General features: G+C 42.9%; 2 protein-coding genes, 1 long non-coding RNA gene and 3 other non-coding genes across 12 annotated transcripts in view; 5 read left to right on the top strand and 1 right to left on the bottom strand.

The window, feature by feature from the left end:
- The window catches only part of STAU1 (staufen double-stranded RNA binding protein 1), a 48554-nt gene extending 45370 nt beyond the window's left edge, over positions 1-3184 (top strand). For 2 of the 6 annotated variants that reach the window (XM_044985299.1, XM_044985300.1), the window contains 2 exons: positions 538-623; positions 1344-3182. In XM_044985299.1, the coding sequence (XP_044841234.1) occupies positions 538-623; positions 1344-1431 (174 nt within the window). In that variant the 3' untranslated portion in view covers positions 1432-3182. Of the gene's footprint in view, positions 1-537; positions 624-1343 lie in introns of all 6 variants that reach the window. The other 4 variants (XM_044985303.1, XM_044985302.1, XM_044985305.1 and 1 more) reach the window with 3 other exon arrangements.
- A 1962-nt stretch (positions 3185-5146) lies between these two features.
- LOC123348931 (retinol dehydrogenase 10-like) lies at positions 5147-19217 on the bottom strand. Of its 2 annotated transcripts, none has more exons than XM_044986633.1 (5): positions 18762-19217; positions 13245-13343; positions 10399-10544; positions 7124-7255; positions 5147-5395 (listed from the first exon to the last, which is right to left on the bottom strand). In XM_044986633.1, exons 1-5 carry the CDS (start codon positions 19215-19217, stop codon positions 5329-5331), a joined length of 900 nt encoding a protein of 299 aa, XP_044842568.1. In that variant the 3' UTR covers positions 5147-5328. The 2 variants fall into 2 exon arrangements, with proteins under 2 accessions (XP_044842568.1, XP_044842567.1); XM_044986632.1 differs by lacking the exon at positions 5147-5395 and adding an exon at positions 6046-6469.
- A 1131-nt stretch (positions 19218-20348) lies between these two features.
- Positions 20349-26438, top strand: LOC123348932. The gene is made up of 5 exons (XR_006573284.1): positions 20349-20458; positions 20932-21088; positions 22038-22183; positions 23853-23898; positions 26005-26438. It is a non-coding gene; the product is annotated as an uncharacterized LOC123348932 (long non-coding RNA).
- LOC123348987 lies at positions 20756-20847 on the top strand. Its single transcript, XR_006573302.1, has one exon. It is a non-coding gene; the product is annotated as a small nucleolar SNORD12/SNORD106 (small nucleolar RNA).
- LOC123348986 lies at positions 21842-21933 on the top strand. The gene has a single exon (XR_006573301.1). It is a non-coding gene; the product is annotated as a small nucleolar SNORD12/SNORD106 (small nucleolar RNA).
- LOC123348981 lies at positions 23963-24056 on the top strand. Its single transcript, XR_006573296.1, has one exon. It is a non-coding gene; the product is annotated as a small nucleolar SNORD12/SNORD106 (small nucleolar RNA).
- Positions 26439-27492: the final 1054 nt, after the last annotated feature.

The following is a 27492-nucleotide window of genomic DNA, read 5'->3' as shown; positions in this document are numbered from 1 at the left end:
AAAATCCTTTTCAGTTCAGCCCAGATGACCTGTTTGTCACATAGTGACAAAATACACACAGTCTGTTAAATAGTAATCACACTGTACCTATATTTGTATCCATATTTTCATCCAAATATAACTTAGTAGCTCACTTTTCCCGCAAAGCATTTTCTAATTCTGTTCATTTTAACCATCTGTGCCAAGTGTCAATATGGTTAGAAATAAATAATTGGTAATGACCTCGTTAATGACATGAGTAGCAGGCCGGTGGTGGTGGTCTTGTTTGGCACTGTTGGATCCATTGTCCCATCCCCTAAGAACAAATGCAGTAGGAAATCCAAAGCCACAGCATCCCGCTACTGTATAGTGCTACAAGATGCTTTTAGAAGTTGAAACCTTCATCCTTCCTCACTACTAACTACACTGGAGGAAAAAACTTAGACTTGGTTTTACTTTGATACCTAGTTTCAGGTTGGCTTTTAGTCCTGTTTTCCCCCAAATGAACTAAAAGAAAATGACACATTAAAAACACTAAATGCTCTCTCTTTTCTTTAGGCTGCACTGAATATTTTAAAGTTGCTGTCTGAGTTGGACCAACAAAGTACAGAGATGCCACGACAAGGAAATGGACCAATGTCTGTGTGAGTGGAAGAAATTAATTCTGGCCAATATTTTTCCCTTGCAGTAAAGTAAAAGCAGCTTTGACCTTTTAAGGGCAGTCTTACCCCAGGCAAATAACATGTTGTATGGTTGGTTGGTCGGTCTTTGGTTTTTTTTGGCCAGGAAAGTTTAAAATATCAAACTATATCATCTTGATAAGGGCGAGAGAGCAAGTTTTATGACTAAGCTTGGACATTTTTATGACAGGCTGAAGAAAAGTTATTGGGCTCCATACAAGGGTAATTGGGTGAAATGTCATGGCTCGTGATATATACAGGTAGTCTAACTAGATCATCTGTCTCTTTTTTGGTCTTTTGCGCCATGAATCAATTACTCTTACCCACTTGCTTTAACAAATGTTTAGTAGTTCCTTTTTTCAGAAAGTCTTCTGAATATGTAACCATAAACAGAATATCCAGGTTAGCCAGCTTACTGTCATGTAAATTGTCACCCTTATGGAACTGTAAATGAATTTCCTTTGCTGATCAAAGTAACGTTCTTTTGCAAGAAGTTTGAGCTAATTAAATTGTGGCACTGGCAACACACTTTCTATCAATTTAGAAAAAACATTATGGGAGCCTGTTGGTTCACGTGAATTATTTTTGTGTGTGAATATAAAATCCTCTGTAGAGTCAGTTAATGTTAGTGAAAATAGCATTACAGGAGGATCCTCTGAGTAACATGGTGTTTCTCATTTCTAGATGTGTGAAACAAGAAATGGAAAGTGACCCTCTCCTCAAACCGGCTAACTCAAACACTTTGGGACAAACACTGGACAGCACTGCCTGAAAAGGCTTTTGACTGGACCCAAACTGAAAGCACCAGAGAAAATCAAATGCTTCCTATTAATGTAACCTAACTGTTTTAGAGTGCTACAGTCTTTCCAACCTACTGTAGTATCTAAATCATAACCGTTGCTTTTTCTTCAAAGTGATAAATTTTTAGTTTCATTATACTGTTTTGATTGAAATGACACTATAAATTTTTCATTTAAAAGTTTCTTAATTGTATCTAGAACAATAGCACAGTTTAGAAACTTTGTCTTCTGAGACTGATGTTATCTGTGAACTAACTTGGGAAGATCATATCCATGTATGTGGTTATTTTGTTTTTATTGAAATAGCAAAGTTTCATTGGAAACAAATTGTGTGCCCTCAATTAAAAAAAAAAAAAAAAAAGTCAAGGACTTTGGCAGACTTAACTTAATTCTCCAACGGTTGTATGAATTAAACATTTTAGGAATTTTAAACTTTGTTTGATTTTTGGTTAATTTCTAGTTTTCTTGAGGGGGATGGGGGGACTTGAATGCAACAGGAGTTTAAATAATCTCTGATCTATGTTTTAAAGATTGTGTGTTTGTGTATGTGTATGTATATATATGTGTGTGTGTGTATACATACATATATATATAGTGGCACACAACTCACTACATTACAGGATATGATCTCAATGTAGTGCATATAAAACTGCAGATTGATTTTCCTTGAGTGCTTTATACTGTTTAATTACATCTCCATGTAGGGCTGAAAAAAATTACCTATGTTTATATATAAACTGTGTTGCTTTTGATGTTGTGTTATTGCGCACAATTCTGTGTGCAATAAGTTTTTTGCATATGGTCCAGGTAAAGCACGATAGCCTTGCAAGTTAAGTACTGCTTCAGTTCATTGTTTACGCTGGAATTTTTTCTCCCCATGGAATGTAAGTAAAACGTAGTGTTTGTCTCAAATAAATGGTAATACTAAAAAAATTTTGGTTAATTTATTCTTGAATGCCATTACTGGGGCTCCTTTTTGATAGGATTTGTAATGCTTGTGATATAGTACGGGCTGTAATGTAAAACTATGAAGTAACTGTACAATGGTTAATCAATAACCTATAAATAACTACTTTTTAGTAATGTGGAGGTTGACAAACTGGCTAGGTGAAGGAAATTCAAGAGTAATATGGGTACATTCTGTCTTTGGTGCCACAATGTCTAGCTTAAATACATTAATGGGAGTCTTACAAAATTATAACATGATTTTGAAAAGCAACATGGCATAGCAGGTTGAAATGATATCAATACTTAGATCTCTACTTTTAAGTTTTCTTGCTTGCTTGTAATTTGTGTCATAATCTTAGCTTTGCACAGAGTAATTGTTTGGGGGTACTACTTAAACACCCAAAACCTTCCCTCTAGCAGCAAGAATTGGCACCATAGACTGACACACAACAGTGTAACATTTGGATGTGAATTACCGTAAATGTATATTTAACTGGTAACCTGTAGCAGCTCTTCCTAAATATCTACATGCAGTATGTGAAGTAAATGTTCTTCTGAAAAGCAGTTACTGCACATGCTGTTTATTCAAAGCTAAATGTCTCGGCCATATTAAACCTTATTTTGTTCACATTATTAAGCAATTGGGCCATACTAACTCCTTACCAAATTTTTATTAAATCAAAGTTGTTTTTGATCATTATAAGTGCAAAAAGCATTGTAAAGTTTTTTTACATTTGTAGAACTAAAATGCTGTAAATTTAAAAATTAAAAAAAAAGACTTGCTAGGCTGAGACTCTGTATTGCAAATTCTTACAACCAACTTAGAAATTCCCTGGAAAATCGTTTATAACGGAAAACCTGAATGATGGTGCAGGTGGTCACCGTAAGTCTCTACTATGCAGTTGGTTAACTCTCTTCTCACTAAGCTGAACAGGACAGCCTACAGTTCTGGCTGTCTTGGCTTGTGTAGCTGTTGAGGTATTACAGTGAACTTTTAACACATGAACTTTTAACAAAACTGCATAAAAATATCAAATGTCTATAATATCAAATACCTACTCCATCCCTAGAGGCACTTGCACCATAGTTGTATGTGGTGCATTAGACACAGGATAAGATCCCTGGCCTAAGTAGCCTGGAGTCAAAGCCAGATAACAGGACATCAAATTACTGGGGAGGTGGGTGGTAGGTGGGGCCAAGAATGTGCAAACAGAGCATTTTATTTTTTTCACCTGGAGCTGTACTCACTTGAGATGCTTTGTTACGTTATTGCTTGGGTTTTATGTCTATTTAGTCTACTCTTGATGCAGAGTAGGATAGGACAAGTGTGTAATAAATACCCAGCTTTTATATAATATTTTCCATTAGTAGACCTCAAAGTGCTTTACGAAGGAAGCCATATCATTATCCCCATTTTACAGATGGAGAAACTGAGGTACTTGGCGGTGAAGTGACTTGCCCAACATCACCCAGCAGGCTAGTAGCAGACCTGAAAATAGAACCCAAGTTTTCTGAATCCTTGTCGAGTATCCACTAGGCAACACTGCCTCTGACTTTTCTCTATGCTAAACTCCTATTGCTTTGATCCTCTTAGATCCCTAAAAACGTGCATGCATGTGACTAAAATGTACAGTGTTTACCACTGACCAAACTCCTCCCACTGAAGTCAAAATCCCACTGCAAGTCTATAATTCTGGTAAGTCTTATTTTTGCTAATAAGCCTCATAAGCAGACTGCAAGATTTAAAGTTCTAAAAACATGCCTTTGCATCAGATTCTTGGCTTAATTGGTTTTAGTAATTTTTTCACGCAATGGGAGATTTTGACAAACAGTCGAACCAGTCCAGGGGCCTTTTCTGCTCTCATTAATCAAACAGTCTAGCAAATGGATAATCTTCCTGGGTTTATCTTTTTGTCTAAGTTTAGGGTTACTGACTATAACAATATCAGTGTCCGAGAACCTAACAAACATTCAACAAGGGGATAAGCTTTGCAGACCAAAAAGTCATGCAATTTAGTAATACAGTAGAACCTCCGAGTTACAAACATCTCAGGAATGGAGGTGTTCATAACTCTGAAATGTGTGTAACTCTGAACAAAACCTTATGGTGGTTCTTTCAAAAGTTTACAGCTGAACATTGACTTAATACAGCTTTGAAACTTTACTATGCAGAAGAAAAATGCTGCTTTCCCTTTATTTTTTTAGTACTCTACGTTTAACACAGCACTGTACTGTATTTGCTTTTTTCATCTCTGCTGCTGCCTGATTGTGTACTTCTGGTTCCAAATGAGGTGTGTGCTGACTGGTCAGATCTTAATGTTGGTGTTCATAACAGATTCTATTGTACTGAGTTTGCCTTTCAAATCGTGACTGAGTGTAAGGAAAATCTAACATTTAAAATATCTAATCCTGTTCTACGAATCAGTCTCTTAACAATTACACTAACAGCAGTTGAGACTGATCTTTCTTTTCAGTCTTTGCTTTCTCTCACATAGTAGTAATAGCATTTATACAGCACTTTTACATGTTCTTAGCATTGTATAGACACCAATCCTCACAACATCCCTGTGAGGTAGGTGAGAGTTCAATTTACACCAGCTTTCAGCATCGAAATCAACACACACTCTTAAGGCAAGCTTCACATTGAGTCTTCTAACATTTATAAATGGCATCTGTGTTTCATGCTCGTATCCGCAGCACTGGTTTGCCTCCTGTGCAGTGAAAGTGAGACGACCTATCTGCTCAACCATGTCTCTTCCTCTTGTCACCAAGTGGTCTGCCTCGAGCTGAGGCAAGCACTCCCTCTTCAGCCATTGCCTTTAGGCACAAATCCTACTGGGATGGGAGCAGCTTTAACTTAGGGTCCCTTCCTCCAAACTTCAGAGCAGACCAGTGATATCTGGAACCGTCGGCTCTCCGTCTCACAGCAGCAGGGTGTGGAGCATGTAAACAAATGTCCCATCTGTGAAGTGTCTGTCCAGGCAGCAACTAAAATAGAATTGTCTAGTCTGTTCCCAGGGAAAGGGACTGTCTTGGAGATGGGAGGATCTTCCCCTGGTACAGTATCTATCCACATCACAAAACAAGCATGTGCATAGCATGTATTTACCAGACACCTAGCTTTAACTAACAAGGACTCTGAGTCCCAGTTAGACTAAGGTATTCCTATAAAGTCCTAAAATGGGCATTCAAGCAGCCATCCTGTAAGATTCTCCCAGCGTTCTAATGGAATATCCCCACAACCAAGGGGATACAGCTGATGAAAAACAGGGTGGGGGGAAATCATTTTTTTGAAATTTTTCCTGTTTCTCATAACTTTTAAAATTCAAAAAAAGTCATCCAGCTCCATGAGGGGATTCTATTCCATGCTCTCTAGTCATATCCCCAGCTGAGAACATACAGCATAAAACTTCCCATCCAAAAGCAGCTAAGGGAAGCATGTCTGAAAATACGTGACCCCTCTTTATAATGTGGTGGCCAAGAAGTCTAGAAAATAATAAATTTTAAAAAAAATCCTGGAAAGACTTATTCTCCTCATCTCCTTGCTATCTCCTGGGACTTTGGGTCAAAATACTACTCCAGCTTGTGGAGCAAAGTCAAAGACCTGATCTCTTCCTGCTCTAATGCATAAAGACTAAAGGATGGGATTTTCAGAAGCACCTATGTGCCGTGAAGGAACCAAGCATCAAATGCTGATGCATGTATTTATATCCTTCATCTAGCCGTCCCCTTGTGTGTAGTAGCTGTTACATAAATGCTTGGTGTCATCAGAATTCTCCTGAAAGCCTGTAGACATGGACCAAAAGATAAAGTATGGATCAATGTAAGATGCTACCTTAAGTGTTTCTACATTGAAGTGAGTTTATTCACCAGGTTTTCCCAGCTGAGTTTAGATTAAAAAAGTGTTCCAGAAGCTGTTAATAAATCCATGCAAGTACCAATCTTCATCTTCCTGTTGCTACGAGATGGCGTTTCGCTTCCCTTTGTCTAATGAATGGATGCATGCACTTATCAATACCCAAAAACTTGTGAACAAGAACTTGAACATCCCATGGAAGGAGGCTGAAAATAAATTTTCAGTAATTAGGAAAAGATGTTAATTTTCTCAAATCATTATTCATTTAATTTTTAGGGCCTTGATTGAATCCGTGGATTAGATCTAAATGTATTGAAACGTGAACAAAACTTACCTAAGAGGATATCTATGCTACCTTCTCCATCGAAAGAAAGAAAAAATCTTTTATGTTACTAATACTATTCTAATATATTAAAAATTTATAAGATTAGAGGTGGAAAAGCTATAACAGTGTTAAACAATCCATCTTCTCCCTGTCAGATCTCAGGACGTATTCCGCAAATTGCTAATAGATATGTTGAACATTAAATGTAATGTAGCTGACAATCTGAAGAAGCCTTTGACAGTATCTTACCTCCATTGTCTCTGCTGTTTCAAACATAAGATGTAGGTGCAGCGTCTTGCATATTTAAAACAATCTTTTTGCAGCGGGAAGAACATGGTTTCCGAAGTAGCAGACCCTGGCCCTGTGCTAAGGCCAAGAACCTTCTGATATGCTTTTCTATTAAATCTGAATGTTCTAGCCCTTTTGGGATGGTCGGATAACACTACGGCCAATTATTTCACTTTTAACTGCATCTTGAAACAATACCATCAAAATGAATTAACATAGCTGCAATTCCCTGAGTGGAAATACTTACTGTTTTAAAACTACTGCAAAGTACATTATTCTGGGGATACATATTATGGGCTGATTATTCAGTATTCCTTTCATTGCTGTCTTCACACAGTCATCTGGTTTTAATGGAGAGAGAAGAGCATCCAGCTCTTGCCTAGAAAAACAATTGGTAAATGTTTCATTAAGAAAGAAATAATCAGTAATTTGGGGAAAATTAGATTCTGTATAACCCTTCTGAAACCACCACTGCATAAAGGAAAAGTGTCAACCTTTCCTTTTAAACCATATTAGGTAGATCCAGGGGAGTTCATAAACCAAGGTGTTCATAAACACCTCTCAACCTGTTCTAATTACAGTAAAAGCTGTGTTATCCTGCACTTTAGCAACTGGAAAGCGCTATTAACCGGCATTTCTGATCTCTCCCAATACAAATCTTCAATCTAGTAATACTGCCCAGGAGGTTATGCAATTGCACATTCTGCACTCTATTTTTATGCAAAAGAGGCACAAGACACATAAGCAAGCTGATATCGGGGTTTATTGAAAAAAGCCACTTCCAGGGTGTATCAGAATCATTACAGATTCAGCCCAATCTCCTGCACCACCTACGTCTACGATGATGATTGATGTTGATAATGATGACTGAGGTACTGCAAGATCCTGAAGTGCCTTCTGAATCACCAAAGATTAAATTATGTTAAGTGTATTTTTAGTGATCTGGGTGTATGCCATGTGCTGCCCATAGTGATTTGTAGTGTCATAAGATAACCTATTTTACCTATATACACCTAAGTGCTTTGAGAAACCAACCATTCTGCAGTGCAGTGAATACCTGTACACTATTGGTGAGTACCTGTACACTATTTTATACTTTATTCATTTTATTGTATTCCATTGGTAAGTATAACTCTTAGTTAACTTGAATTTTTGACTAACTTGCACTCCCATTCCCCCAATATGCAGGATAACAATACATTAGCTCAGATATCACCCTTGTTGGTGATGTACAACGTCAGGTGCTCTTGGTTTAAATGAATTTAAACAATTCTGGCTCCTGGTGAGGATTACTAGCAATAATTGCGGAGTTCGTTATATTATGCTAACATCAAAGGTAACTGTCATTTTTAGTGAGCCTTTAAATTTGTGTAGTAATGGTAGTTCCATTCAAAGTGTTGTAGGTGCTGACTCTCAAATAGAACAATGTCATGTGATCTCTCTTTTTTTATGAAGCATTGCTTCTGCAGACCAAATCTGCACTGTTCTGGGAGTCTGGCTTCATTCGGGCAAGAAAGAGAGTTGCCTGATTTACCTAAAGTGATACACCTTGACAAACTGGGCCAAATACAGGAGTTGATTGCAACTCTCTCAATTGCAATGTCATTGATTTTTTTTTAAATGGAATTGCGCTGCATGCTGAATCTGGTCCTTTTATAAGCTGTTTATCCAAAGTCAGTTTTGTTTTAATTTAATGACCAACATTAAGCACAGTGCACATTTGAGAGTAGTGCTTCATAGTCATGAATACAGGTTTACTATCTGAGGTCTGATCTACACCTGAATCTTAGATTGACCTAGCTATGTCGCTCAGGGGGGGTGAGAGTCCACTCCCCTGAGATAGATTCATAGACTTTAAGGTCAGAAGGGACCATTGTGATCATCTAGTCTGATCTCCTGCACATGGCAGGCCACAGAACCTCACCACTCCTGAAATAGACCCCTAACTTCTGGCTGAGTTACTGAAGTCCTCAAATCATGGTTTAAAGACTTCAGGTTACAGAGAAGTCACCATTTACACTACTTTAAACCTGCAAGTGACCCATGAGATGGAATTAGGCTGCCCTAAACCCCGGGATAGACACCACTAGGTTGACAGAAGAATTCTTCCATCACCCTAGCTACTGAATCTTGAGATAGTGGATTTACCACAGCAACGGAAAAAACCCTTCCATCATGGTAACAAGTGTCTTACACGACAGTGGCTTAGCTGCATCTGTACCACTATAGCACTTGTTTTGCAGACAAGCCATACGTGAGAGTTTTGTACCCAAGCTGTAGTTAGTTTTGAACATCTCCACACTAGCTGAGTTCTGGTCTACTGGGAGCTTGTCCTCTTTGGACAGATGAACTGGGAGCTCAGCATTAAAATTCAGTTATACGCGAGCGTGGCTGGAGAAGGGGGGCCAACCTCCAGCCCCAACCCTGCAAAACACACTTAAAAGGTATGTCACCTTTTGGCTTATGACATAACTTCGGGGGGTGGGAAATACTATATACCCTGTAGTGTTTCATCACCTGGAATTTTTTATTCTCATATCCTGCGATATTCAGGCCCAATCCCCTGGTCAGAGAATCATGCACTCTTTGCAAATTCTATACAGGCTACTTCATTCATAAAAATCTTTGCACAGAATTAGCACCTTGCATCCAGGGGCCTCCAGGTGCTTTGCAATTAATGCTCCTGTGATTGTGCAAATAGGTAAACTTGAAGCTAAGTTACTTGTCCAAGATCTCAAAGCGGTAGAGTCAGTAATACAAGAAGGGCATCCTGTCTGTTGCTCCTGTGCTATAATGTGGATCTGATCTTAAAAATGAAGAAATCTATTTCAGTATAGGGTTCCTCCTCTTACACGAACTCTTTATTTTCATGCTAGTGTATCATTATCCAGTAGGTTCATTCTAGTTTGAAGTGTTTTGTTAATGAGGGAACACGTGAATATTGACAGCTCCTGCAATTTGGAATTGCCAGAGTTTGCTACAATTTTCCCCTGGTTTCTTAGTCATGTCCAGTCATTCTAGACGATCCATTTCTAGCCTGATTCTTCTCACCTACGCTCTCATTTGCATCCACCCCTCAGAGAAAGGATGGTTCCTACTTTCATTTTTGTAGGTAAGGATTTTACAAGTTCTCTTTACTTTTACAAGTTTTTACAAGATTTTACAAGTTCTCTTTACTTTTATCAAGAGATGCCAACTTTACCTTCTGATTTTGCTGTCTGCCCTTTCTTAAAAACACGTCAGTGTTCTACACTAGTGATCCAAACTGCTATGATTCAGTAATATTAAGGGACAAGTATGCTAGGCTAATTAAAGGAGAGTTTAATTGCTCCATTATCTGAGCGGCTGAAGCAGGGCAGAGTTGCTGCAAGGCTAAACATTGGGGGTGTCTGCTGATTCTAGTTGTCTACAAAGTCAGCTGGAGATGTTCTTTCAGGTTCCCTAACAACTGAGGAACTGACCCTGGTTGCAGCTGGACAGGTGTGATATGTCTGTGAATGAGTCGAATGTAAATGGTTTTACCTGATTCTACATCCAGTGAACATGCCTGTGTCGACAAGATAGGGGCACACCAGGGTAGTCTTCACTCCATTGATTCGCTTGGCTTTCAGCTGATGGCTAAGAGCTTCATGGAATCCAACTGCTGCGAACTTGCTCGCACAATAATCCTGCAGAAAATGAGAAGCTTTGGCCAGTGGGAGGGGAAGAGGCTTGTTCCTCCTGGAAACACTCCCAGGTATTAGATGGCAATTGCTAGCTTAGCTACAGGAGTGCCGGAGGCTGGCTTCTCTGCACACAGTAGGTTTGCTCAGTGAACCAAAACATTCCCTTGAACATATGCTGAAAATGGAGACTCTTGTGACCTGCTTAGTTTTCCACATGCCACCTTTCAATATTGTTATGGGTTGGGTTAAAATCTTATTGAAACTCTGATGGGTGTGACGCACCCTTAAGAAACAGCTAAGAGGCTCCACCTAAAACAAGGCATAATGGAGTCTGCCCCAAAACTACTGCTACATGGGAAATCAGTAGGTGCTTAGCACCCACCTGCAGCCAGCTCCCTGTAATTCCCCCCAGTGTCTCCCATCTGCTTGCGGCCCTGCCAATGAACTGCTCCCCCCAGCACCACCTGCCCACCACAATCAGCTCTTATGCAGCATGCAGGAGGTGTTGGGGGGAGGGGGAGGAGCAGGGATATGGTGTGCTCAGGGGGAGGGGTGGAACTGGGCAGGAAGAGGCAGGGCGGGAGCTTGGGGGAAGAGGTGGAGTGGGGGCGGGGCCTGGGACTAGGCAGGGTTGAGCCCCCCGCTGGGAAAGGAGGAAGCCAGCACCTGTGGGTGGCGGGGGATTGACAGGGTAACGTTTAAACATGGGCGGGTGGGACAAACTGAAGTGTAGACAGAAACAGAACCCAGAGACCGAAGCACAGAAACTGAAGCAAGACATGCTGGGAGAGAGCGAGAGCCTGGACAAGCAGGGTGTATGACCCTGGACTTCTGGGTCTGGTGCTGGATAAAGAAGCTTGAGGCTGTAAACCAAGAAGCTATCCCGTTTTTCGGTTCCTCTTGTGTTAGGAGCAACAGGACTTTATACACTCCTTGATTATTATTTTTTTAAAAGCATCAAAGAAAGTACCAGACTCCAACATCAATTTCTGCTCACAGCTGGAACATCCTCTGGGCCTGAGCTTTGGCTAGTTACTCAGGTCAAAAAGAGGTAACAATATTCTGAGCCAAATGATGGTCCCAAGTAAATGGGACACAAGGAGGCTGTCTCATGTTTCAGTGAGTTTGGCTGTACTCAAACCATTTTTCCTTTTTACCTCAGATTTAAACTCCTTTCTGAGTCACCATATTGTTCTATAATCTCCTTCATCTCTTTGATCCAGGATAATGTCTTTACTTTGCCCCTGGATAAATGCCTTTTACTAGCAATGCCTGCTGATAAACTGCAGGTGCCAATGAACTAAGGATGTGATCTAAAACCCAATGGGAGTCTTTCCATTGGCTTGGATCCAACTCAGAGCCAGGTTTTCATAGTGCTTAGACGGGCAGTTTTGCTTGCAAAAAGTGTGCACAGTTGTGAGCCTCACTTCCCCGTACAAATCAGGTCAGTGCAGACCTGAGAAGTGAGGTGCATTTACACCATCGTTCTAGCTTTTTAAAATCCAGCCTCTGCATTAATACTGCTCCTGTAACACTCTGCAAATGCCTAATAAACATTGTCATTGCACTTAAAACGGATGCATAAAAACCCCATAATGAAGAAAAATCACCTGTTTTTTCTTAATTTCAGGGACCTCATTTTTCCATCCTTTACATTGTTTGGGCTGTCAGATTGCTTCCGACAGCCTTTCCATTAGCATCTAATCTCTTATTTTAACTGTACATTCCAGGTAATTTTCTCTCACTTGACTTGCCCCCTCCTCAGAGCCTAAGAACATGTTTAGAGGTTTTAGCACCAATAAGCTATTCTGATAAGCAGATCTCTCAATAACCCCCCCACGTTTTTAATATGGATAATAGACTGACCTCCACAACACACCCATTTGAAACATCCTGGGGAAATAATCGGGGTGCTTGCCAAAGCTGACAATTGCTGACACTGAATTTTCATATGCATGCCAGCTCTTTAACAAAGATCATCCCATTCTCAGGAAAACAATGCAGCAAACTATGGCTGAGGTTTTCAAAGGAGACCAATAGAGCGAGGTGCCCAAATGCTACTAAATTTCAATGGGCTTTGGGTGCCTTAGGTTATAACATTTGCATTTCATTCTGACTGTTCCAAAGTGCTTTAACAGGTAGATACGCATTGTTATCTCCATCTTAAAGAAGGGGAAAAATGAGGTGCTGAGATTTGGGAATACAGGACCATACATCTAGAAATCCACAAGAAACTCCATACTGACATAGCACTTCCCACGTGCCTGTGATGGAGGTAATGATCACTTTCTGCCTTTTAGCTATAAGGAAACTGAGGCTGGAAAGGATTAAGTAGCTTGCCCAAGGCCCCCCAGTATCAGTGTCAGAGGTGGTATTAGAACTCAGGAGTGCTGTGCTTGGGCCACTAACCTACATTCCTCCTGAGTGATGCCTTCTGTTTTATCAACCACATTTGGGGGGGAGGAACACCCATGAAATTAATTACAACTGAAAAGTAAGGCTACGATTTAATCACGGTTATTTTTAGTAAAAGTCATGGACAGGTCATGGGCAAGAAACAAAAAATGACAGTACTTGACCTTTTCATGACTTATACCATAAATACCCCTGATTGAATCTGGGGGGGGGGCCTGCAGCACCAGCGGCCGGGGGGAGAAGGGGGTGAAAGGAAAGCACACACTTTGGTGATCCATAGCTACTGACCGCCATGCAAGCTGTTGCAAAGAGGCCCAGGGATCCTGCTATCGTCACAATGTGACCATGGTCCATCTCCATCATTTTGGGAAGGAAAGCCTTGACAGTCTGTATGGACAGAAGGAAGAAAGCTTATTCATGTGCACCATTCGCCTATTACACTTGCACATCTAAGAGTGGGTACAAAGCTCCAAGGTCTGTTTTGCTGATGTGCTGCTAGGACACACATTTATTTCTATTCTTAGCTTCAGCTTAAAAGACTCATGGCTCAACTATTACTGCAGAGAAGCAGCTTCTTTTACTCGCCCTTATTCCATTATGTGGAGTAGATGATTTTTAGGCATTTGCAATTTCCTTATTCCGAATGATCAATGTTTCTGATTTGGCAGCTGCCTGGAGATTTTCCCAACGTGCAGTAAAGATGCTGACGGGTGTATTTTTATGAACATTCCACGCAGCCCCTTAGCAACACTGCTGCTTTCAGATGAGAGATTTTTCATGGCTTTCAAGTCAACGATGCATGTGATTTAACGTGAGGCAGCTAGGAGAGATGGGCTTGAGCTGTAAAATTACAACCTGGATTGGAACTTGCCCAATGTTTGGGGGTGTTTGGTTCTGTGGTTTTGGTTTAGCTTCTTGTATTACATAGAGGCCAAACCTGCTGTTTTGATCTCAACTCCATCCAAGCTTGGGATAGTTCAGATCCAAGGTTCTGGTTCAAACCCATATCTAGCCGTTGGCCATTTACATGCTAAACACTTAAGAATCCCGCAGAAACCAATGTGGTCAGTTTTGGCAACTCAGACGTTGCTCTTGTTGTATTAACTTTTATTTGGGCACTTGAGCAAAAGAATGACAGTCTGCCAGTACAGGGCGTTCACATTTAGCGGTTGTTGAAAACGCATCCCTTTAATGTTCAGCAGCAAATGAAGATTTTCCAGATTGTAGAGCAGTGGCTCTCAACCTTTCCGGACTACTGTACCCCCTTTCAGGAGTCGGATTTGTCTTGTGTACCCCCAAGTTTCATCTCACTTAACTACTTGCTTTACAAAATCGGACATAAAAATACAAAAGTGTCACAACTACTGTTACTGACAAATTGCTTTCTCCTTGTTACCATATAATTATAAAATAAATCGATTGGAATATAAATACTGTACTTACATTTCAGTGTATAGTATATTAGAGCAGTATAAAGTCATAGTATGAAATTTTAGTTTGTACTGACTTTGCTAGTGCTTTTTTATGTAGCCTGTTGTAAAACAAGGCAAATATCTAGATGAGTTGATGCGCACCCCCTGGAAGACCTCAGCGTTGTAGAACCACTGTTGTAGAGCACTGAGAGCATCAGTGTAATTTAGGTCGCCAGCAGCCTTGTAACCGTCCCGCTGGCTAGAGCCGCACTGTGCAGGCTTAGACAATAGAGTGGTTCCAATGTCAGCAGCCACTCCTATCATTGCTCCCACTGGTGGAGACACACTGGCAGGAGAACAACCACCTCTAATGTAGATAAAGCTAAAATGCAGACGCAGCCCAGAAGCATCTTTACCTTGAGTGAGCACTCTGACAACCGTGCCGCTGTCACTTGGGAGATGTGTTCTGTTGGGTAATGCACTGGTAAATGGCTGGAATCCAGCAAAGCTTTCATAAGCTGGCTGGAAGCCAGTGAATCTCTCAGAGAGGAGCTCTGTCTGCATCCAAAAGTGAAAAACAATGGGAGCTGAGGTGGGTTCTGACCATTTATCATGCACTTACAAACTTTACTCTGCCTTCATAAGGGCCCTGCTACAATCAACCCAAAGTGAGTTAAGAAACCATATTTAAACACTGCTCCAGCCAAAGAGATTTCTATGAAAATATTTGAATGTTACCCAGGGAGATCAAGTAAATCCAGCCAACGTAGCTGTGTCTCATGTGTTTGATTATCCTAGCCCCTCCCACTTTCCCTATCCTGCCAATTTTGGAAACACTGATGCCCATTTAAAGTTCCTTTTCGGTTGCACATGTGAGATGGTTTTGCCGTGTAACAAGATTAGTTTTCACTGCAATCCTCTTAAAATGTCCTTCCTCTGATTGTCTTTTCATCTTTCAGTGCTGTGAAACCAGGATTAATGGGATCCAGACTTCATTCCCCAAGTCCTGGCTGATAAGCTACTTTCCAGAATTAGCTGCCTACAAACAGAAGTCATACTGAACAATAATTGTTACCAGAATTTAAATGGGCATTTTTATAATATAACGTTTTGCATAATGGCTATTTGCACTCAGCACTTTATCTCCATGTGATCCCCTAGATAAGGAGATGGGTGAAACCACATAAGTTAGGTTGTGTCTGAGGGAGTGAGCACAGAATACCTCATGTGGGTTTCTCTGGCTAGCTCTGTAGAGAGAATTGGTATATTTTCATATCCTAGTTCACACATTTGCAGGATGTCTTCTTGCACTCTTGTCAGATTTTAAATAACATCCTTAAACCATCCTCTCCATCCACTAGGCTTTCGGGACATACTTTTCTTCAGATTGGTTTTGATTTGGCTGCTGTCACGAGAATCTCAATTATGAAACATAGGCTGATTGGTTGGTTGAAAAACCAGTGTGGCAAGTCAAATTGTGCTAAAGCTTCCTGTAACTTGGTAGATCTGAGCATCCAAATGGCTATATTTGGTTACTCAGCAGAACCAATGTTCATTTTACACAGAGAGAAACTGAGGCACAGAGTGGTTACATAAGTAAGAGTTATAGAGGGAGTCATCAGCACAATGGGATGTGAAACCCAGGACTGCTCCCTTCCTCATCCTTTGTTTGTTCCAGTAGATCACTCTGCTTCTCAAAGCTCATAGACGTGAAGCCAAAACATGAATGGGGAGGGTTCCTCAGCTTTCCCCCTTGCTGTGCTGTGTTGCACTATCCCTTCAACACCACCTCTTTTGTTGTTGATCTTAGCCTGGCCACCAGAGGAGGTTTCATTCACCAGGGAAATTCTGGGAAGCAGCTCACAGGTCTACCTTGGAAACCACCCTGTCATGTATGTGTTATCACAGAGATGGGAACACTCTGCTTGGCTGACCTTTCTAAACACGAACAGCTGCGCTTGCACTGCCCAAGCAATGCAGCCTGAGAAATACCTTCAGTGTATTTTCACAGATGCCATGTGGCCCTCTCTGTCAAAGTACTTCTGCAACAGAGGGATGACCATTCAGTTCTCATGGCTAAGGTGACTCTATGGATATCAAATCACTGATGCAGCCATGTCTGAGTGTGCCATTTCTGAGACAGATTGTTCTCATTCGAGACGGATGCCTTTCTCTTTGGAAGAGTCGTTACTTAGTGGAGAAATATTTAAAGGGATCATATCAAGACTTCAAAGCCTGGGAAATTCAATCTGACTTAATCTTTGGCCATAAATTAATACTTTTATGTTGAGTAAAACTAATTCAAAATTTTGGTTTTATAGATTTGGAAAACTGGAATATTATTTATTTATTTATTTTTGCCTGGACTCTGCTTAGGGTGAGTTCGAAATGAATGAATCAGGGACTGTATTTTTTTTTTATTCTGTTTGTCCAGCAGCTAAGGGGCTCCTGGTCCAAGACTGGACTTCCTACATGTTACTATAACACAAATAATTAATAACAATCCTTGGCGAGAACCCAAAATAGAAAAATCAATCTGCTCCTGAACTGTGTCCCGTGGGACCCTGAGGTTCTGCATAGTGTAAACTGTAAAATATTTGATCATAAATGATTACAGAGTCTATTCTCACATGTAGGAAGGGTTGTGATAATTTACTGAGTTTGGATCCAATGCTCTGATTTTCTAATGTTTTGGTTCAGAAAATATGAGCATGAGAAGCTTGCCGCATTGTATCTGCGCTCTCTCTCTCTCTCTCTCTCAATAACCAGGGCAGGATGCTTCAGAGGAAGGTATAAACCCACCACAGTAGGTACCAAACTAGTAATACTAATCAATGGGGGTTATCTCTGTTCTCTGTTGGTGACCTTATCAAGCCTTGGACTACAATGACTGATTGCATTGCTTTTAATTTTAGCTAGGGGATAGCTGCTCCAAATGTAATTGTTATGCTAAATTTCATCTTGTACTAATAAAATGACAAATTGTATAACCACCTAGTCTAAAAATGAGACAATAATATACAGACCTGAAGGAATACAGTTGCTAGTGTGATCTAGATTGGATCAGGTACAGGACTCGAATACCTGGATTCTGGTCCCAGTTTTTTCACTGCATTTGTATGCCCTTGCACAAATCACTTAACTTCTCTGAACCTTACATTTTCCCTTCTGTAACAGAGATAATGATGCTCATCCAACTTTGCAAAGTGCTTTGAGATCTATTGATAATCTTGACTCATATATTTGGAATTTCTTGTACTGCAAAATATTGAACTCTAGCAGTGAGTAGAGGGGTCTTCCCAATGAAAAGGGAATCTCAACCTGTCTTCAAAAAGGTTAAGAAGGAACTAATATTTCAAATGTTAAACTGCCCATGTGATGCCAGGACCCATTTAGAAGGCAGAGATTGTGGTAAATATCCCCCTTCTGATGCTTGCTCAACAGGATGTGTCCACTTCAAGGTCTAACTGGATGCTATGAGTTATAGAGCCCTGCAAATCCATGGATATCCACGGACCATTTTTGCAGATAATGGATCGGATGCGGATACAACCATACAGGGCTCTAATCACCAGCGTGCCTGGCCTGTGGCTCGGGACCAGCGGTCAGTGGCTGGGGGCCACCTACTTGCCGCACCACTTCCTGTCAGGCAGCTCGGGTCTCTTGGACAATGACAGCATCCCCACCATGGGGATTGGAGTGGGCGGGCTCCAGCGCCCCACCCTTCCGCCCCACTGTCATGCAATGCTCTCCTGCTGCCATTGCTCACGAACCCCTGGGAGCAGCACGCAATGTGCTGCCCCTTCCCCTCAGCCCACCACCCTGGGCCACCCCTTCTCCTTGAGACATCCCACTCTACAAAGTCAGCACCCAAATACAGGGAACCCACCCTGTCCCAAATCCCTGAACAAATGGATGGGTTCTGCTCCAGCGTGTCCTGAAGGGCAAGACTTTGGCCTTCAGGGATAAAGGGGTGGGTGAATTCCCAAGTAGAGGGGCCCTGCTGCATCTCCCTCCACTCTGCACTCTAATTCACTTCTGCCGTTGGTCTAAAATCGGCCAAATCGCTTGCCTTCAGGACGTGCTGGAGGGTGAGAAATAAGAGTCAGTCCTAGTTACAAAGAGCAGACCCAAGGAAGAGCTTGTCTCTTTCACTAACAGAAGTTGATCCAATAAAAAACATTCTCACCCACCCTGTCTCTAATAACGAGCATAAATAGATAAGCGAAAGAGGCACACTGAGGTAAAGTGGCTTCTCTAGGGTCAGACAGCAGATCAGAGGCAGAGTAAGGAACTGAAACCAGGGCTTGCTTCCAAGCCTGTGCCCGATGCACAAGGGCACCCTGCATCTCAATCATCTCATACTTGGTTTTCTGCACTAAATGACACTTACCCAGAAATGTGCATGGCAGTTAGTCTTCATGGTCCTTTCCAGAATTTCATCTGAGCACTGCAAGATTGGTTTCCCTGCTACAACCCCAGCATTATTTATCAGGATGGTGACATCTCCCACCTCCCGACGCACTCTCTCTGCAGTGTTATAGACGTCCTCTCGCTGGCTCACGTCACAGGTGTAAGCGTAAGCCTTGGCACCCAGCTCCCTCACCTGCACCACAGTCTTTTCATTACCATCTGTGTCTGTATCCCACAGGACAAGCGTCGCACCTCTTTGGGCGAGTTCTAAAGCAAAACGCCGACCCAGTCCTCTTGCACTGGCCGTACCTGTTATTAAACATATTTCATTGGTGACTCTCTTCTCTGTGGGCCTCTTTATCCACCGCACAAGGGACTGGATTATATAGCCCACAACTTTAGCTGTGAGGAGCAGAAAATCTATAAGCACACCCATTGTTTCTTTTCTTTTAAAATAGGAGCAGCCTGTGGAACGCCAATGTAGTGAAGCCTCCAACAGCACAGTCCAGAAAGGATATCTAGGGAAATGCAGGATTAAGAGATTATACTGGCCGGCCTGCCACCGCTACCAATAAGTGAGAGGGATCTGTACTACAATGGAGGCATTAGGAGCAGGGGCGGCTCCAGGCACCAGCGCAGCAAGCGCGTGCCTGGGGTGGCAAGCCAGGGGGGCCTGCTGGTCGTAGTGAGGGCAGGAGTCAGGGAGCCTTTGGTGGTGTTTCTGCGGGAGATCCGCCGGTCCCGCAGCTTTGGCGGCAATTTGGCAGCGGGTTCGCCAAAGCCGTGGGACTAGCAGATCACCCGCAGAACTGCCGCTGAATCCGCATTACTGGGGCAGACCTCCCACAGAACCACTGCCGAATCTGTATTACCAGCGGACCTCCCGCAGAAACGTCCCCGAAGGCTCCCTGACTGCCGTGCTTGGGGCAGCAAAAAACATAAGAGCCGCCCCTGATTAGGAGCCTGATCCTGCAAGGTGCAAACTGCCCTCGATTCTCATTGACTTCACCAGGAATTGAGAGTACGCAGCAGCTTGCAGCAGGATCAGGCCTTGGATTTGCAGCTCAGGGATTTACTGAATGTGTAACAGTTGGGGAACGTTTCATTTATGAAACGTGGCACAAGCTTGAACTGTTGAGTGCCACAGTTGCTGCCCAGAAACCACTGATGTGCTAAATGTCAGAGTCCTGCCTGCTTTTGACGGGAAAACTGCCATTAGTGCAAAGCACTGGCCTGGAATGAAACAGGCACGCTGCTTTCTCTTTGCTGTCTTTGCCCAGACTCCCGCCCGGTGGTCTCAGGCCCACCTTGGCACAGGACCTGCTTGATGGGGCTTTAGCAACCCAGACCCCTCCTGGTGTCTGGCTGCAGTAGAGAAGGGACAAACCAGACCCTTTAACCCCAGGCCCATCTCCTGCTCCTACAAACCGTGGGCAGGCGGTCGTGGGTTGCACAGCCGCTCAGCCTTTCTGTGTCTGGCTGGCCAGCGGAGAGGGAGCGCCCAGACACGTGAGCCCCGGCGTGGTGAAACGAGCATGGCCCGACACAGACAGCTCCTCTGGGACTACGTTTCCCAGGTACCCGTGCGTGGAGCATGCGCAGTCAGGCACTGTCCGCTATATAAGGGCGCGCTGCAAGCAGACGTGCCCTTTTCCGTTCCCTTCGCTGAGAGTAACGGTGAGTGGCTTGTGGGGGATGCGTACAATCCAATGCCATCCGCGGCCATCCGCGCCGGTGGCTTCCCCCTGTCCAGCTCCAGCAGTGCCTCGCAGCCCCTACTGCTGTCCTCGGCCTGTATTGAGGGGTGTCCCCTCTGGAGGGGCGGCGGGGAGCCGGCTGCCCCTCGGGGTGCGCGTCTGCCCTCCAGGCCGCTCCCGCGTTCCCCAGCGTACTGTCGCTCCCCCTGGAAGAGGGCCCGGGAGCGTGTGGCCGCTGCCCGGGTTGGCCGCTCTCCGCTCCCCAGCCCGGGGGCTCGCTGGTGCACGTGATGACTAAAGCTTTTTTCCCCATCAGAGCGACAGTGTTGATTTCGCTGCTCTAAGCCAGATTGTGTCTGATGCGCCAGCCCGGGGAGGCGGCCTTTGCTTCGCTCCCGCCGGCTGGTCAGCGAGGCTGACTCTCTTTCGCCTTTTCGCTCTTCTGCTTCTCAGGTCCGGCAAGCAGGAGCGAGCAACATGTGCTGGAGATCCGGCCTGGTAGAGCGATGCCAGGCGCGGCCCCAGGAGAGAGCCAGCGGGAAGCACCGCTGCTCCGGTTATGAACCCACTGTGTCCATTGCCCCTTGTGACCCTCGTGGAGGAGGCAGCGGTAAGTCCGTCTAGCAATAAATACCCTTCGCTGCTGTTTTACGAGTTCGTTTCTTGGTGCCTGCATGTAAATACTGTGTGAAGCTTTGCTTAGGGCAGCCCAGGTGGGGGTGGCTGTAGTGTGCTAACTTGGTGGACTAAGCAGTCATGGTACAGAGAGAATAAAAATGGTTTTGCCCCCAAAGAGTTTACAGTCTAAGTAGCTTAATGCTCTGTATGGCCCCCTCCATGGTAAATTGTCACACCCCAAACCACCATTGCCCCAGCCAGCAGATGTAAGCCACTCTTATTTTGCGTCCTTTTTGCCACTTTCTCGGTCCAATATCCTAGTCTCCCTTTGCTATCTTAGGCTTAAAGTGCTGCTCTTTCACCAACCTTATCTGCTCCTATAATGCTGCCGTTTCATTTCTTCCCCCTGTTTCTCAGCATGTTTTTTCCCTTCCCCGCATGTGACCAAACAACTGGCTCCTCTAAAGCTTGCATAGCACCTACCCCTGTAACATCTAAGGTGCTGCAGTCTCTAATTTAGATGGATGCTAGATGCTCACAGTTTTCTGGCTGAAACATGTAACTGGTGCACTTTTTTTAACAAGTCACCCTAAGGAGTATTTGCACAGTTGTATGCCAACCTAATGTGCAGATAACCAGTCAGCTACATAGGTCACATGTGTCTGTCTTGCTGAAACTGCATGCAAACTAGGGTGTCATTTGCATGCTGCCCTGGTACTTCCTCCTCTAGCTCATTCGAGATCTCGCTGGTGTACATGATGACTAAACTTTTTTCCCCATCAGAGCGACGGTGTTGATTTTTCATTGCTTTAGCCAGATTCAGTCTGATACACCATCAGGGAATGGCCCCTTCTCCTTCCCTCCCTCCCTCCTCTTTCTTCTCCTCCTCCTCCTCCTCTCCCCGCCCCATTAATCCCACCCCATGGCTTTGAACTTTTTAGGTCCATGGCAGCAAGGTGGAGCAGCATGAGCCTGGGAGACCTGGCTCACTGAGAGAAAGGTGACATGGTGACCTGAAGCAGACTTGGAAAGAGAGGCCACTGCCCTGGTTAACAAGCCATTTGTGAGCCATTAATAGGGGAGAGTGGTAAGTTTCTGAATAAACATCTTTCAGTATCGGACAGCAATCTCAAATAACTTCTCCCTACAAGGGAGAGACTGGCTTTAAACCCAGTCGTGTATCCCACTTACTTATTATTAATTATGGTAGTGCATAAGGGCCAATTGAGAATGGGGCCCCATTATGCTAGTCCCTGTACAAACAATAGTAGACAGATGCTGCCCTGAAGAGTTTACGCTCTAATAGTCAAGACAGACATTTAATCCATCCGCCTCTCAGGCTAGAAGTTGGTGCATAGTGCCTCCCAAGTAGGAGTGACTGCAGCCTTTGCTTTTAAACATTCTATTTAGGTATCATTTAAAAAAAAAAGCCCTTTTGCTTTGGATGCGTCCTTTCTGCAGAAATATCGTGTCCCTCCATTTCCCCCAGTTGTCTGTTGCTGACCAAGTCTGCCAGCCTTAGGTGGCAAATACTGCGAGTAAACAGCAGTGCATGTCCAGTGGTGAGGAACACAAAAAGCCAGGGCCCAGCCAATCCACCATTGCTCAGGTTGCTGGATGGCAGTGGGCACATAATTGATTGGGGGGTCATTAAGCTTTGCAAATGGTCCATGAGTGAGGAACATTTGTGGAAGTCGGGGAGCATTGAGAAATGTCTGCAAATGCACGACCCATGAAATGCAGGCCAGTCAAGGGTGGAAGGAAAGGGTTTGCTGCTGGTGTGTGTTGTCTTCTGTGGAGACCTGAGGAGCTCTGTGAAGCTTGGAAGCTTGTCTGTCCCACCAACAGAAGTTGGTTCAATAAAAGATACTACCTCACCCACCTTGTCTCTCTTGCATCTTGTTAGGCAGATCCATTGTGATAGCTTAATGGTTTGTCATGGAATGGGATGGGTAAATGATAGAATGAGCAGGGGACCAGAAGTAATATCAGAGATAGTCCTGTTAATCTGTATCCATAAAAATGAGTCCAGTGGCACCTTAAAGACAGATTTATTTGGGCATAAGCTATCATGGGTAAACTCCACTTCTTCAGATCCATGCACCTGAAGAGGGTTTTTTTACCTATGAAAGCTTATGCCCAAATAGCTCCATAGTGGCTCTGTCCAAGTCTATAAATAAAAGTGAACAGCAAAGCCAATGTGAGTTTCCCAGGTTTAGAGTAACCTGTGTGGCCTAGTTACCAGCATTGCGTAACAGTTTACGGAACCAGACTTATGATGATGGTGGTGCCAGGTACAGAACTTTCAGGGCCATTATGGCTGTGCAGACAGCCAGGGCATGTGATAGCTAGTGCAGCTGTATATAGCGTAAAGGCAAATTTTGCAGCATGGAAGTGTGCTGTGTGCATAAAGATGTACTCTGTAGTGTTCACATTTGTGATCTCAAGTCCTAATAGAAAGGTTTTGTTCAGATAATGACTAGATAATTCATTGCGTGGATTTATTGATGGCATAAAGCAGTAAGTCTTTTCTCCTGTATTGCTGTTAAAATTGTTTCATAATTTGATACTTGTAATCTAACTGAATTGCTAAGAACTAGTGGCACTCAATGTGGACTATAAAATCCTTTGTCATTCAAAGCACCCACTTGCTGCTCTGTAGATCATAACCTTTATAAGATGCAGACTGAATATTTTAAATGCCAGCAGCCCTTGAAAGTCAATTAATTCTCCTGTACAATATCTCTCTCCTGCAGGGACTATTACGTTGTCCATAGACATAGACTTGAGAATCTTCTTAAGGTAAACTGGGCTTTAATTTTTTTTGGGGGGGAAAAAGTGTTTGACAATCTGAAAGGCATGTCATTCTGTGGAATGTGATGACTTCAAACTTTTTTCCCCATCAGATCGGCAATGCTGACCAAAACTTGCATTTTAGCCAGGCTGTCTGATTCCACAGATGCAGAGATGCTTTCCCTGTTCATGTTGCTGTGTAAATACATATATATCGTGCTCCATGCCCAAAATGATTGCACATAAATGTAGACTACTTTTGAAGGCAGGCAGCAATTGAGGGTGCTCTTTGCACACATCTCCATAACGCTTGAAGATAGTTTATATATAGTCACCAACATGTGTAACAATCATGATTTTTAGTAAGGCTGTTGACAGTCTCACATGACAGTCTTGTAAGCAAATTAGGGAAATGTATTCTAGGTGACAGTATAAATTGGATGCGAAACTGGTTGAAAGACTGTACTCAGAATAGTTATCAATGGTTTGCTATCAAACTGGGAGGAGATATCTAGTGGATCCTGTGGGTAACAGTCCTGGGTCTAGTAGTAGTCAACGTTTTTATGGATGACTTGGATAACGGCGTGGAGGTTATGCTTATAAAATTTGTGGATGACACCAAACTGGGAAGGGTTGCTAGCACTTTGGAGGACAGGTTTAGAATTCAAAACAACTTTGACAAATTGGAGAATTGGTGCAAATCAAACAAGATGAAACTTAGTAAAGACAAGCACAAAGTACTACACTTAAGGAAAAAATCAGCTGCACAACTACAAAATGGGGAATAACTGGCTAGGCAGGGGGGTCTAGGGGATCACAAATGGCATATGAGGCCGCTATTGCGGTTGTGTGTGTAAAATAAATAAATAAATAAATAAAGGCTAATATCATTTTGTCCAAAGAGATGGACAAATTGGAGAGAGTCCAGAGGAGAGCAACAAAAATGATAAAAAGTTTTGAAAACCTGATATCTGAAGAAAGGTTTTGGGGGGGGGGGGGACCAAAACCTGGACATGTTGGGGATTGGTCCTGCTTTGAGCAGGGGGTTGGACTAGATGACCTCCTGAGGTCCCTTCCAATCCTGAGATTCTATGATTCTAACTGATCAATATTGACCACAATCCATGTTTTTATGGGCCCTGCAGAGACGACTGTACCAGTCTAAAACAAAATGTAGGTCATTGGCATAGCTGACTGTAAAAATAGCTTGTGTGCTATTACTGCTGTGTTAAGTGACTGAATTTATTTTGGGGGGAGGGGTATGGCTGGGGTTTCTGCTCTTTTCACTTGTTTATGATGTGTTTGTGGGTGGGTCATCAGCAGACTTGTTAGTACTTAAGGTCCCATCCAGCCTGAAAGACTGAAGATGGGTCAGGTTTTAAAAAGTTATTAGATCCCTAAAGATGCAGAGAGGTGCCTAGTGAGATTTTCCAAAGCACTTACCATTTAATTCTCATTGAAATCGATGGGAATTAGACATCTCGATTTAAATCCCCTTTAGTGATTAGTGCTCATGTCACAGGACTTGTGGGTGGAAAGCTCAATTAAGAGGGGAAAAGGATGATATTTAGTCAAAATTACCTTGAAACTGATCTTAACAGCAAATTTAACTTTAGTGAGTAAAAAGAGCTTTTGTTGAAGATCATTATTGTGTGCCTCAACTCTTCATTCAAGGTGTTTGCCTCCTTTATACGCTTCCCTTCATCAAGCCCAGAAAATGGCCCTGGTTTTCTTGTTTGTTTTATCTTGGGAAACAACAATATCTTAAAACAGGGGACTGAAAAGTTCAATCTGTTGTGAAGAAGCAAACGGTTGTGTCTTAATTTTTCCAAAAGCTTTAAACATAATGAACTGAAAAAGCAGATTTATGTGAGTGTCTTGCTGTACTAAGTTTGCATTTACTGCTGTAGCTGCATTGGGTCTTAAAATGCTCTGATAGGGAGAGAGAAGTAGCTGTTCCTTATTCTAGCTTGTGGAGAACACAAACACACAAGGTTGAGTCCTGGCTTAGACTCCCATGTGTCACTCTAGAAGTGCAAAGCGACAAGAACTGCTTTTAATGGTCTGTAAAATAGGCAGAGTTCATATGACTAAATCTTGACTTTCCCTTGACAGGTGAAGGAGTTGTCAATGTCAGCACGGAGCAGAAGTTGCACTGTGAAGTAGCAGCAAGTTCTGTTAATATTGCGAACATTTGCCAAAGTGACAGCAAAATATCCCGAGTCTAAGCTGTTGTCCACATTGCTCTGCAATGACTTCATGGTCAAGCTTCCCTCTTTCTGTGTGGAGTAAGAAATACTGCATGTCCTGCCTCCTTAAGATGCCTAGGGGCTTTAGTAATTTATTGCCTCAAAACTCATGAGCTATTTCATTGGAAGGGATTGACCATCTATGGATCTTGATGTCTTTTTATGCAGTAACATACTATGTGAAATGTTTTTGTGTCCATAATAGCTGTTCACCTCCATGCAAGCTGGGTTCAACCCACTGCTGTAATGTGGAAGATAATGTACTAAAAATCATTAAAATTACTGAGGTAACTTCTTAAATGGATTGAAGTGTGTGCTTCTGTATATGAATGGGAAGGTCGTGTGGTTAAGCAGAGCCTGGGTCTCTAGACATCAGGGTTCAAATCTGAGCTGTGCTAAGCAGATTTCCTGTTGGATCTTAGCCAAGTCATTTGATCTCCTGGCCTCAGCACCCCATGTGTAAAATAGGGATTATGCTTCCCTATGTTGTGAAGAAAAATCCATTAGTGTTTGAGGTGTTCAATACCACAGTTGTGGAGATGACAAAATACCTTGATAGCCTGTTCTAGACATGGTTGAATGCAGACCCCAGGCATAAGGTGATGCCAGTATCTTGAGAAGCTTTTAAATGGTTTAAATTGGGGAAAATACCCAACTCTCAGGTTGTTTTCAGACAAATAAAACTACCCCTCAATCATCCTCCTTGGAGAGGCCTTTCTTAAAACCTACTTTGCATGAGATTCTGACACGGTGGTGGGGTGCTCTAAAAGCTATTTAGGTTTTGTTGGGCTATTTACTTTACAGATCTGGATGGTCATCAGATACATGCACTTGGGAAGGTAGGTGTTGCTTACTGGCAACTTAGGAGAGCCAGAGCCAGAGCCTCAGTTGCCGTAAAAAAACCCTAAAGAACAAGGTTCTGGGGCCTAGTCAGTATGTACTGCCTTAGAGCTGGTAATTCATCCTGCACCGGTATCGGGGGGTAGCCGTGTTAGTCTGTATCCACAAAAACGAGTCTGGGGGCACCTTAAAGATTAACAGATGCCTCTGAAGTGAGGTTTTTAAACCCACAAATGCTTATGCCCAAATAAATCTTAGTCTTTAAGGTGCCACCGGACTCCTTGTTTTTATCCAGCACCAGGTGGTTTGCATGCTTTGGGGCTGCTGTTGTAGCCAGACTTGTGGTGAAGCCTTGTGTTCTTAGTGTCTTGGTTCCCTCATCTCCCTGCTTCTGACACATGGTATTGGTTAAGGGTATGTAATTATGCTGGCAAAGGGTTTTTCTGTTGCTGTAGCAACCTCCCTGAATGTGGGGAGCTATAACATCTCTGATGTAGTTTTTTCACTCCCCTGA

This window comes from Mauremys mutica, chromosome 13 (genome assembly GCF_020497125.1).
Source record: "Mauremys mutica isolate MM-2020 ecotype Southern chromosome 13, ASM2049712v1, whole genome shotgun sequence".
Classification (NCBI taxonomy): Eukaryota; Metazoa; Chordata; order Testudines; family Geoemydidae; genus Mauremys; species Mauremys mutica.
Note: the sequence above shows the minus strand (reverse complement) of the source record. Positions and strands in the feature narration are given on the sequence as shown.

Coding starts and splice junctions, on each gene's coding strand:
- LOC123348931 (XM_044986632.1), bottom strand. CDS start 19,217: ATGGGTGTGCTTATAGATTTTCTGCTCCTCACAGCTAAAGTTGTGGGC. Junction 13,344..18,761: donor ACTGCCATGCACATTTCTGG/GTAAGTGTCATT, acceptor CTGTCCATACAG/ACTGTCAAGGCTTTCCTTCC. Junction 10,545..13,244: donor TTGCAACAGCTTGCATGGCG/GTCAGTAGCTAT, acceptor CATTTTCTGCAG/GATTATTGTGCGAGCAAGTT.